This window comes from Nerophis lumbriciformis, linkage group LG06 (genome assembly GCF_033978685.3).
Source record: "Nerophis lumbriciformis linkage group LG06, RoL_Nlum_v2.1, whole genome shotgun sequence".
NCBI lineage: Eukaryota > Metazoa > Chordata > Actinopteri > Syngnathiformes > Syngnathidae > Nerophis > Nerophis lumbriciformis.
The window spans coordinates 56,985,543-56,998,971 of record NC_084553.2 but is presented as its reverse complement, the minus strand read 5'-3'; the positions used below and the strand labels follow the sequence as shown (position 1 = coordinate 56,998,971).

Here is a 13,429-nt window from a genome sequence, read left to right as displayed (position 1 = left end):
TAGAGCTTTATCAGAGCTGTTACCTATTTTATGGAGGAATGCAGTTAATCATAGAACTGGCACCAGATGTTATTACAAAAGTATGGATTTTGAATTGAGAATCGTTTTGAATCAAGAATTTAACCAGATCGTGTCCAAAGATTCACAGCCCTAATTTACATACAATTTTGCTGCCTTAAAATAAATGTAATTATATCAATAATAAATAATAATAATAATATCAACATATGTCCTAAATAAAGTGTCAATAAAATGAAAGTGCAAATAAAAAGACAGCTTCAACTTTAGTCATATTTTTTGTGCTTAAGACACTTCTCTATGACTTTATATCTAGATTTCATTACTGCCACAAGTGGTGGAAAAATGTATTACAACCGAGTACCGCTGCGGCCCATACGGCCCACAGGAGAGAAACAAATATTTTTTGCGGCCCTCACAGCCCAACAATAGGCCCTATGGTTAAGAAACACTGGTCTAGAGCAGTGACTGTGGTACGTGGGCTCCACCTAGTGGTACGCCAAGGAATCCCTTGATTAAAGTACAGTGTTGTATTTTCTTATATTCAAACACAGTGTTACTGTTCAAACTGTTTGTAATGTTACAGTGGCCAAAAATATTAAACATACTTGCAAAATAAAACCTCAGCCTTGTTTTTAATAAAAACGTAGGCCTACTACGCTACTGTATTTTATTGTTGCTCATTGTGGTGCTACTTGGAGAGCCAAGTGTTTTCTGAGGTGGTACTTGGTGAAAAAAGTTTGAGAACCACTTATCTAGAGCAGGGGTGTCAAAGGTACAGGTTTTATCCGGCCTGCGGGATGAGTGTGCTAAGTATAAAAATGAGCCTACATTTTTGAATGAAAGAAACTGCTGTTCTAAATGTGTCCACTAGATATCACAATAGCAATTATTTGTATTTTTGTAGATCAGTGGTTCTTAACCTGGGTTCGATCAAACCTAGGGGTTCGGTGAGTCGGGCTCAGGGGTTCGGCGGAGGTCAAGACACACCCGACTCATCGTGTGAATAAAAACTTCTCCCTATCGGTGTATTGCGGATACGGCAACAGCAGAAGTCAGACTGATTTGCAGGCGTGTAGTTTGTTGTGAGTTTATGCACTGTGTTGGTTTTGTTCTTTGAACAAGGTGATGTTCATGCACCAGTAAAAAAACATGGCAACACTTTAGTATGGGGAACATATTCACCATTAATTAGTTGCTTATTAACATGCAAATTTGAAACATATTGGCTCTTAACTAGTCATTATTAAGTACTTATTAATGCCTTATTCGGCATGGCCTTTTTATAACCTTAACCTTCTAACCCTGGCCCTAACCCTCTAACCCTAACCAAATAACTCTAAATTAAGTCTTTGTTACTTAGAATATGTTCCCCTAGTGTCCAAAAAACTCTAAATTAAGTATTTGTTACTTAGAATATGTTCCCAATACTAAAGTGTTACCAAAAACATATAACTTTGTCTTGAATTTGAAAAAAAAACATAATTTTATTTTTCACTAAAGAAGGGTTCAGTGAATGCGCATATGAAACTGGTGGGGTTCGGTACCTCCAACAAGGTTAAAGGGGAACATTATCACAATTTCAGAAGGGTTAAAAGCATTAAAAATCAGTTCCCAGTGGCTTATTTTATTTTTCGAAGTTTTCTTCAAAATTTTACCCATCACGCAATATCCCTAAAAAAAGCTTCAAAGTGCCTGATTTTAACCATCGTTATATACACCCGTCCATTTTCCTGTGACGTCACACAGTGATGCCAATACAAACAAACATGGCGGATAGAACAGCAAGATATAGCGACATTAGCTCGGATTCAGACTCGGATTTCAGCGGCTTAAGCGATTCAACAGATTACGCATGTATTGAAACGGATGGTTGTAGTGTGGAGGCAGGTAGCGAAAACGAAATTGAAGAAGAAACTGAAGCTATTGAGCCATATCGGTTTGAACCGTATGCTAGCGAAACCGACGAAAACGACACGACAGCCAGCGACACGGGAGAAAGCGAGGACGAATTCGGCGATCGCCTTCTAACCAACGATTGGTATGTGTTTGTTTGGCATTAAAGGAAACTAACAACTATAAACTAGGTTTATCCATCCATCCATTTTCTACCGCTTATTCCCTTTGGGGTCGCGGGGGGCGCTGGAGCCTATCTCAGCTACAATCGGGCGGAAGGCGGGGTACACCCTGGACAAGTCGCCACCTCATCGCAGGTGAACTAGGTTTACAGCATATGAAATACATTTGGCAACAACATGCACTTTGAGAGTGCAGACAGCCCATTTCAGGGTTGTCTGCATTTAAATGTTTTTAAGCTAAATTATTGGTAAACACAGTTTATGTATAATAATTTACGTAAAACCTCGAGTAATGAATAAAGCTGATCTGTCCAGTTTTGGAGTTGATGTCAGCATCTGCTTTGAGTGTCGCAGGATATCCACACATTCTTGCCATCTCTGTCGTAGCATAGCTTTCGTCGGTAAAGTGTGCGGAACAAACGACTGACCATTTCGTCGGCTTTCCCCACAGCCTCGTATTTTGAACAAAGTTCGTCCAATTTCTTGCCACTTTCGCATCTTTGGGCCACTGGTGCAACTTGAATCCGTCCCTGTTCGTGTTGTTACACCCTCCGACAACACACCGACGAAAGTGAGAAAATGGCGGATTGCTTCCCGATGTGACGTCGCGTTGTGACGTCATCGCTCCGAGAGCGAATAATAGAAAGGCGTTTAATTCGCCAAAATTCACCCATTTAGAGTTCGGAAATCGGTTAAAAAAATATATGGTATTTTTTCTGCAACATCAAGGTATATATTGACGCTTACATAGGTCTGGTGATAATGTTCCCCTTTAAGAACCACTGTTGTAGATTATGCTACATATGTAAAAAAAAAAAAAAAATTATAGACCACATGATGTTAGTACATCAGTCAAGGAAAATTAGCAAACTACAAAAATAACATCCTGTAATTTGATTTTGATATTTTTTTATCTTGACAGATTGAAAATTAACACCAATGAGTTGACTGATGAACATTATCACATAGTGTATTCAGAAAGTATAAATAACAACTAAAGATAGAATACTATTAACCGCAACATGTAAATGTAACAAAAACTCAACAACATTATGATTTGTACATTTTCAGAATGTGCTTGTTCTATTTTCAAACAAAGAAAACAATCGAAAGTTGTCTTTATTCTTAAGTTATCGAGCCGGGATTTTACCAGTATGTGGCCCCCGATCTAAAATGAGTTTGACACCCCTGATCTACAGCATCATTAAGAAGCCATGTTTGCATGAACGGAGACAGGAAGTAAAGAAGGAAACAAGGTAATACACTCATTATGGGATATAGAAGTTCCCCATGAGGGGTAAATTGAGGGCAGTAACATGTGGGAGAGTGTGTGTGTGGTGGTCCACGTTGACCACCGCAGGGGGCGACATGGTTGTCATGTAACAAGCGAGCCTGACAGCTTAATTACCAACGCAGCTAAAGATTTATTGGTTTATCAATCAGGGCTCCGGGCGCTGCCTTCGCCCTCGGGACACGAGAGCCATTACCATGAACCCGGTGGCCCATGTGACCCAGACTCCTCTCCATCGTACGGGGCCACATCCTGAATGCTGAATCCACCCGTTGGCACACATGCCTACATTCCGATACGCGCATATATAGTAACACTCCCAGGATATATCCAGCGTGTCAGGCATGTATGCACAAAGATGGCGCACTCGGGGCAGCATGTGGGCGAATGGACCTTTCATGTTGTGAAAGAAAGAGCCCGGCAGAAGCAGAGAGAAGCTGCAGGCGAAAATGTTCCACTTCACCAAAAAGTGTTTTTCTCTGCTACAAACTCCAGCCATCTGGACGCAATTACGCTATTCCTGAATTAAAAGTGAGCTCATTTGGAATCTCATCAAGGAAGGGAAGAAGGGGCCGTGATCAAGCAGCCAGGTGCCACAAACACTTGCAGTCTTTGCTCAGAGTCTGGCCTGCAGTCACGCTTCTGCATGGGGGCATCTTAGGGAAATGCTGCCCTCATGTGGCGACTGCTGGGTGTGACAAGTGCAGAGTGCACAGTTGAAGGGGGGAGCTGGGCGAGTGAGTGGTACCTGAACGAGCCTCCTCCGGGGTCGTTGAGCTTGTTTTTCTGATTGCCCGAGATCTGGACAGCCAAGCCCACTGGAGTCCTCCCGGCTTGAAAGGCGCCTACCTTCCCCATTGTGCCTGTCAGGAGGAGGACACAAAAAACAAAATGACTTATGTACCTAGAACAGTGGTTCCTAACCTGGGTTCGATCGAACCCTCAGGGGTTCGGCGGAGCCTCTGCCGCGGAGGTCAAGACACACCCGACTCATCGTGTAAATAAAAACTTCTGCCTATCATAGGAAGTCACACTGATTTGCAGGTGTTTAATTTCTTGTGAGTTCATGCACTGTGTTGGTTTTGTTCTTTGAGCAAGGTGATGTTTGACATGTTTTGTGGTCATGTTTTGTTTTGGTTATGTTCTGTTGGGTTTTGGACGCTTTTAGTTCCTGTTTACACTCCCTTGTTTTGGTTGCCATGGTGACATATGATTTTCACCTGCTGCTGGAGTTTTGAGTCACGCACCTGTTGTCACTAATGATGAGACTTTAGTATTTAATCTTGTAGTTGCCAGGCAGTCAGCCTGGCGACATTAACTCTGTTTACCGCTGTTATCCTTGTCATTCATGCTTGTATTCCATGCCATAGTTTTCATGCTTTTTCAGGTCACAGCAAGTGTTTTCGTTTTTATGTCCATAGTTCTGCCTTTGTGCTAGTTTTGTTTTCATAGTCAAGTTTGCATTTCCGCCTTGTGCGCGCTTTTTGTTTGTTCTTTTGTTAGTGTAAAATTAAATTATATATTTACCTCCACGCCATGTCCACTCCAACTAGTCTTGCATCTCGGGAAAACAAACACCCCACAGTCCACGTCGTGACAATGTTCATGCACGGTTCATTTTGTGCACCAGTAAAAAAACATAACTTTGTCTTGAATTTGAAAATAAACAACATTTTATTTTTCACTAAAGAAGGGTTTGGTTAATGCCCATATGAAACTGGTGGGGTTCGGTACCTCCAACAAGGTTAAGAACCACTGACCTAGAAGCAGAGTATTATGGAAAAAGTGACTTTTTAACGCAATCCAACAGTAACGTGTCCCTATAACCCAGGGGTGTCCAAACTTTTGCAACTGAGGGCCGTACACTGAAAAATCAAAGCATGCGGGGGCCAATTTGATATTTTTCATTGCCAAAACCATTACAATACATACAGTACAGGCCAAAAGTTTGGACACACCTTCTCGTTCAATGCGTTTTCTTTATTTTCATGACTATTTACATTGTAGATTGTCACTGAAGGCATCAAAACTATGAATGACCACATGGGGAGTTATGTACTTAACAAAAAAAGGTGAAATGACTGAAAACATGTTTTATATTCTAGTTTCTTCAAAATAGCCACCCTTTGCTCCGATTACTTTTTCGCACACTGTTGGCATTCTCTCAATGAGCTTCAAGAGGTAGTCACCAGAAATGGGTTGCACTTCACAGGTGTGCTTGAAAAATCAAGAGAATGCCAAGAGTGTGCAAAGCAGTAACCAGAGCAAAGGGTAGCTATTTTGAAGGTACTAGAAAATAAAACAAGATTTCGTGGCGCAGTGGAAGAGTGGCCATGCGCAACCCGAGGGTCCCTGGTTCAATCCCCACCTAGTACCAACCTCGTCATGTCCGTTGTGTCCTGAGCAAGACACTTCACCCTTGCTCCTGATGGGTGCTGGTTAGCGCCTTGCATGGCAGCTCCCTCCATCAGTGTGTGAATGGGTAAATGTGGAAGTAGTGTCAAAGCGCTTTGAGTACCTTGAAGGTAGAAAAGCGCTATACAAGTACAACCCATTTATCATTTATTTATTTCACCTTTTTTTGTTAAGTACATAACTCCACATGTGTTCATTCATAGTTTTGATGCCTTCAGTGACAATCTACAATGTAAATAGTCATGAAAATAAAGAAAACACATTGAATGAGGAGAAGGTGTGTCCAAACTTTTGGCCTGTACTGTATATGTTTTTAACCTTCAGGGAACCCTCAAGTTTGGTAACGGGGACCCGAAGGGTCTCAGTCATAAAATGTTAAAAGTAAGTATTTTATTTTTTTCAAAGATTAAATATAGATAAACCTTAGCTCTTGATGTCAATATATAGTTGTTTTCTTGTTTTTATTTTGATGTCCCTTTTTGTGAAAGAAAATATTTGATGTAAAGTAATTGGAGCCCCAAATAGGTCAAATTATAACAGTATTGGTTTTTATTCTTCACAATTTTTTGTTCAATGACCGTTTGAAAAAAAAAAAAAAAAAAGACCTTTTTTTTTTAAAAGATCCAAAAAGGCCTTGGTTAGAAATAAGTCATAATTTTTTTATTTTTTTTTACTTTCAACACTTAACTCTCTAGATTAACTTCAGATCTATCCGTCGATTATACATTTTTATAATTTTTGAACGTTTTAACGTAGTTTTTTCTATGGCAAACACAAAATATGCAATATTTTCTACAACAAATATTTCAAAGTGGAATATTTAATGCAAAGTAACTGGAGCTTTCAATAGGTAAATAATTCAAAACAACAATGATTTAGATTTGAGCAATGGCCGTAAAAAAAATAATAATAATAAACCCACTAAATTTCTTAGGTATCCAAAAGGGCCCCACTCATAAAATTTAAAAAATTAAGTCATACATTATTTTATTTTTTTTATTTTTTTTAGCGCTTAAATCTGTAGATCAACTTCAAATCCATCCACCAATTTTTTTCATTTTTATTTAACGTTGATTTCTATGGCAAAAACAAGAAATATGCCAGATTTTCCCCAACAAATATTTTAACGTGGAATATTTGATGTGAAGTAATTTGAGCGTCAATAAATCAATAAATCATAACAACATTGATTTTAAATCATTATTATTTTTTGAGCAAAAACAGTTTTAAAGAAAAAAAAACAGCCTGCATGTTAGCTTTGTGGTATTCGATTCAACATTGCAACTTTTTCTCGTTACAGTTCACCTGTATGCTCTTTTATTCCATTTTTTAAATGTTTTTTTTAGTAGTAGTAAAGCAGTAGTGGTCATTTTTTAGTAACAGTATTTTTCGAATGTGCCGCGGACCGTGAGAGAACTAGCTGTGGGCCGCAAATGGCCCCTGGGCCGCACTTCGGATACCTCTGCTATTACTAAACTATCATCTGACAGTCCCTCCAGGATTTTGCAATGTTGCGATCGCAATAATTCGTGGAAATTCAACCAAACCTCGTCAAATATGCGCAGCCTCACAACTTTGTTCAATCCCTGCAATTTCCCTGCACAATTTGGTCATTGATCGACATTTAGGCCAATTAAATTGGTACCGGCATCGTCTTCACCAACCGCTTTCGGCAGTCTTTTTGACATTTACATGTAATGTACCAGATATTTTTTTACTAGATAATTTCTAACATTATCACTACTTAAAAATGTATATAAAATTGTATAAAATGCATGCAAAAAACTCGTTTCCCATTTGGCAACTCTATCCTGTGAAACCTTTCAGGTAATTTATTTGCGGTGCTGAGACCTCTGTTTACAATCTGTTACGTTAAAAATATACCTTCTTGATGGTTACTAACAAATACTCTAACTACAACTGGTTCGGAATCGTTCAAATATGATAAGTAACAAAGTTGACAGCCATCAACGTCGTGGCTCGGAAAGCGAACGGAGGCGACAACAAGCCAGCTAAAGTTAACGAGCATTCATCAAATTTTGTTTGGATCGTATTTGTATTGATATTTCATAAAAAATACAGAAGTGATATTTGGACGCGACAATGAATGTTTAAAAACGTGTTATCCCGTAAATTTCCCATGCCTGAAGTTTAGGGTGTTTTGCTCAATCACAGGAAAAATCAGCATACATCTTTGGGGGTGTGACAAACACGTGTGTAAAATTTGAGGAGAACTTGTGAAAAAACTTCAAGGATTTTTTTTTCAATGGGGATTGAAAAGAGAAACTGGAAATGGTGATGTATCATGTTGCAACTGCATGTGTGTTAGAAATAAACTTAAACCAATATATGAACGTTGCTCCTCTCCTGCATGCACATATTTGATATAATATCATGGTTCTGCAGGACTTTGTTGTACAAATCTGCCCCCGTCTGCCACTCGCTATCAGGATTTTTGCTCTGTAAACAAGCCCCGCCCACTCTGCCCCACTCTGTTTGTTCCCGGTCTGCATCAAGCAGAGCTTTGTATGGTTATAGTAGTGATCCGTGTGTCACTCAAAAGTGCAGATTCTAACCATTGGAATCATTTCTATAGTTTTCAAATATCCAGCGGGCCGCATGGAAATGTTTGATATGTTGTATTATGCCCAGGTAGCCCAGTTAACTGCCTTTTTTATGCTGTTTTGCAAAGACCCGTGTCACAAGACTTCAAACTTGACACCTCATTGGCTGGTTCTGAGACTGGATCGATTGCTTCAGTCTTAATTTACAGGATGTGAGTCTTGCAATTTTTCGACACTGAATTTTTCAGCACTGATTTTTTTTTTTACACTGAATTTTTCAGCACTGATTTTTTTTTTATGCTGAATTTTTAAACACGTGCATTTTGTTTACAAATTAATTTTCAATGACATTTTCAGCATAATTTGATGTAAAAAAATATATATATAGTTCCCAAAATTCAAATGCAAAAAATGTAGTTACCGTATTTTCCGGACTATAAGGCGCACTTAAAATATTTGTTTTCCCCTCAAAACTCGACAGTGCGCCTTATAACCCGGTGCGCCTAATGTACAGAATAATTCTGGTTTTGCTTACCGACCTCGAAGCAATTTTATTCGGTACATGGTGTAATGATAAGTGTGACCAGCAAATGGAAAGAATAAGAGATACGTGTAGACTGCACTATGATGGCAATATGACTCAAGTAAACAACACCAACATTTTACATGTTCTATTGAAAATATAGAACATTACACACGGCGCTCAAAAATCTATCAAAATGTTTTAGTGCGACTTTGGTAAGCTATGAAGCCGCACCGCTTGATGGATTGTCGGCGCATTAAACATACGAGTGTTATTATGGTGTGCGTATAATTATTATTATTATTATTATTATTATTATATTATTTGGCGTTTTGTTTTGCAATATTATACAAAAGCAACTTTTCTTACCTTCTGGTACCTGCTGATCTGTATTTGGGATCTGCATAAATCTTAAAAAATTGCGCGTGTCCAGCTCTCTATCTTCTTGTTATGGGACATTTATCCTCCGCTGTTGCCATTTTTAATATAAAGTAGTATAAAGTTCTTACTTATATCTGTCAGTAAACTCGCCATGAAAGCGCTAAAATATACCGGTGTAGTGAGTTTATATTATTCACCCAAGGAACTTTAGTTAATAGAGATATCCGGTTGGACGGTTTTTCACGGGACACACCTAGTTGTTGTTTCCGGATGAGGAGATGCTGCTCCGTTATTGATTTAAGTAAAGTCTGAATGTCATTAAAACAGTTAGCTCCATCTTTTGACACTTCTTCCACACCCGTCCTTGCACGCTACACCGTCACAACAAAGATGACGGGGAGAAGACGCTGCCGAAGGTGAGCCACGTGTATAAGACCGCCCACAAAACGGCGCATCCTGAAGTGACTGTCAGAAAGCGGCTTGAATATGGTCTGTAAAACATAATCTATGCCAGTGTTTTTCAACCTTTTTTGAGCCAAGGCCCATTTTTTTCATAAAAAAAATACGGAGGCACACCACCAGCAGAAAAGTTAAAAAAATTAAACTCCCCAGTTTGTTTCCTGAGTAGTGCTTTAGTTCCTGTCTTGCGCTGTTATTTTAGTGGCCTTTCCTGTTTTGTTAGTGTTCTCCTGTAGCAGCTTCACGCCTTCTTTTGAGTGGTACTGCCCGCACCTGCTTTGTTTTCGCAATCAAGACTATTTAAGTTGTGTGTACGCTATCCTTCTTTGTGGGGACATTGTTGATTGTCATGTGATGTACAGATGTGCTTTGTGGACGCCGTCTTTGCTCCACACTCTGTAAGTTTTTGCTGTCGTCCAGCATTCTGTTTTTGTTGACTTTGTAGCCAGTTCAGTTTTACTTTTGTTTTACATAGCCATCCTTATGCTTCAGTGCTTTTTCCTAGCGGGACTTGCCTTTGGTATTCATTTTTGGTTTAAGCGTTACATACCTTTTTACCTGCACGCTGTCTCCTGCTGTGCTCTGCATATTGGGATTGCCAAGCTCTACACAGCGCAGACACTAGACAACGGCACATTATTGTGATTATTGATTTGCAAAAAATATTTTTTGGACCAATTAGGTGAAGTGGCATAATTTCCCACGGCACACCAGACAATATCTCAGGGCACACTAGTGTGCCACGGCACAGTGGTTGAAAATCACTGATCTATGCAACATTGACCAAAGAACCACCATTACATGTTATGTAGACCACAACAAAGTGTTTTCCATTTAGAAAAAAACAAATAATAATATGACTCCTTTAATGCGCCCTTTAATCCGAAAAAGTTTGAAAATAGACCATTCATCGGCAGTGTGCCTTATAATACGGTGCGCGCTATGGTCCAGAAAATACGATATATAAATTCCGTGTCAAAAAAGAAGCTTTCGTAATAAAGACACAAATGAACCTCCAAATCCGAGACTTCGCAAGTAATTGTCCATAAGTCAACGGACATATAACACCTGGAAGATACATGTATTACACACATTTTGACCACATCCCAAAGGTCATGTACACTCATGTGGAAATGTTCACTTTTCCAGATTGGTGCAGAGTTACGTCACCGTGGAGAACGCAACACTTTACCGACTCTCCTCACACTTCCACGCCACATTCTGCTTGGCGCTCTGAGACATTTTCTTTTTTTTTTTTCCTCCCCTCCCTCAGCGACGCACTAGGACTGCCAGAGTGAATTTAAACTTGATCTTAACAGGCATGTTCCTCGCCGAGAGGCACAGAAAAGTATTTTTAGAATGATCCCCGCATTCCAATTTATGGGCATAAAACAACCTACAGAACTTTCACTGCGGGGCAATCTTTCGGGGGGGGAGGTGTATCAAATTTGTATGCACCTCTGATTGCCCACACCCGCAAAAAAAAAAAAAAGGTAAACACACCAACACATAGCACCTAAGCACACAGCCAGCTCTCTTAGGAGAGCGCTTCAGCTGGTTGGCGTCGGGGCGATGTTTGTGGGCTCGTGTGTGCGTGTGAATCAGAGTGAGTAAGCAGCGGCACTGATGTTTGAGGAGGCTTTATAAGCAGACAAGAAAAAACACCTGTTCTCGCTACGCTTCCTGCCTGTTTACACATCCTGCAGCCCAGCGAGAGGATGCCTGACTAATGGCTAAATGGCCTGTTTGGTCTCCTTCGCCGTGTTTAAGCGCAGGTGGACTTTGAGTCACCATGCATCTGCACAAGAATGTAACCTGGCTTTGAAGAAGTTGGGCAGAACTGACTGTGTAATGACGATCTAACAGTAATACCAAGAGCAGAATTGGGCAAAAATACGGCCCGCGGGCCATATGCAGCCCATTAAAGGGGAACATTATCACCAGACCTATGTAAGCGTCAATATATACCTTGATGTTGCAGAAAAAAGACCATATATTTTTTTAACCGATTTCCGAACTCTAAATGGGTGAATTTTGGCGAATTAAACGCCTTTCTAATATTCGCTCTCGGAGCGATGACGTCACAACGTGACGTCACATCGGGAAGCAATCCACCATTTTCTCAAACACCGAGTCAAATCAGCTCTGTTATTTTCCGTTCTTTCGACTGTTTTCCGTACCTTGGAGACATCATGCCTCGTCGGTGTGTTGTCGGAGGGTGTAACAACACCAACAGGGACGGATTCAAGTTGCACCAGTGGCCCAAAGATGCCAAAGTGGCAAGAAATTGGACGTTTGTTCCGCACACTTTACCGACGAAAGCTATGCTACGACAGAGATGGCAAGAATGTGTGGATATCCTGCGACACTCAAAGCAGATGCATTTCCAACGATAAAGTCAAAGAAATCTGCCGGAGTGTGTGAGCAATTCAGGGACAAAGGACCTCGGTAGCACGGCAAGCAATGGCGGCAGTTTGTTCCCGCAGACGAGCGAGCTAAACCCCCTGGATGTCTTGGCTCATATCGACCCTAGCTTCCCTGGCCTGCTGACATCAACTCCACAACTGGACGGATCAGCTTTCAGGAAAAGAGCACGGATGAGGGTATGTCTACAGAATATATTAATTGATGAAAATTGGGCTGTCTGCACTCTCAAAGTGCATGTTGTTGCCAAATGTATTTCATATGCTGTAAACCTAGTTCATAGTTGTTAGTTTCCTTTAATGCCAAACAAACACATACCAATCGTTGGTTAGAAGGCGATCGCCGAATTCGTCCTCGCTTTCTCCCGTGTCGCTGGCTGTCGTGTCGTTTTCGTCGGTTTCGCTTGCATACGGTTCAAACCGATATGGCTCAATAGCTTCAGTTTCTTCTTCAATTTTGTTTTCGCTACCTGCCTCCACACTACAACCATCCGTTTCAATACATGCGTAATCTGTTGAATCGCTTAAACCGCTGAAATCCGAGTCTGAATCCGAGCTAATGTCGCTATACCTTGCTGTTCTTTCCGCCATGTTTGTTTGTGTTGGCTTCACTATGTGACGTCACAGGAAAATGGACGGGTGTTTATAACAATGGTTAAAATCAGGCACTTTGAAGCTTTTTTTTAGAGATATTGCGTGATGGGTAAAATTTTGAAAAAAACTTCGAAAAATATAATAAGCCACTGGGAACTGATTTTTAATGGTTTTAACCATTCTGAAATTGTGATAATGTTCCCCTTTAAGTTTTAAATCCTCCCGCCGGACGTTCTGCATAATTTTTTTAGACCTTTAACATCAAAACTGTAGCTGCCATTATGATGTGCAGTGCTGTTTTTAAATGACCGTAAGTCTTGAACTATAGAAAGTATTTTAATGGTTGAAATCTGCGCTTTTAGGTGCTATAAGAGTTATTACGGTAATCTACGTCACAGCAGCTCAGACGACGAACAAACCAGAGTGGGCGGGGGTTTGTTTTCAGAGCAACCAGCCCGAAACGCATGTGTCAGGAACAGATGCGGAAGCACATTTGTACAACAAATGTCTGCATAAAAGTGATACATAATAGGGGTGTGGGAAAAAAATCGATTCGAATTCAAATCGCGATTCTCACGATGTGCGATTCAGAATCGATTCTCATTTTTAAAAAATCGATTTTTTTATTTTTTATTTATTTATTTAAAAAAACATTTTTTTTTATTTTTTTTAATTAATCAATC

General features: G+C 40.0%; 1 protein-coding gene across 1 annotated transcript in view; it reads right to left on the bottom strand.

Moving 5' to 3' along the window:
- LOC133608919 (transcription initiation factor TFIID subunit 4-like) overlaps positions 1 to 13,429 on the bottom strand; it is a 328,756-nt gene that overhangs the window by 246,348 nt on the left and 68,979 nt on the right. The window contains exon 9 of the mRNA XM_061964571.2: positions 4,136 to 4,250. Coding sequence (XP_061820555.2) covers positions 4,136 to 4,250 — 115 coding nt within the window. The remainder of the gene's footprint in view (positions 1 to 4,135; positions 4,251 to 13,429) is intronic.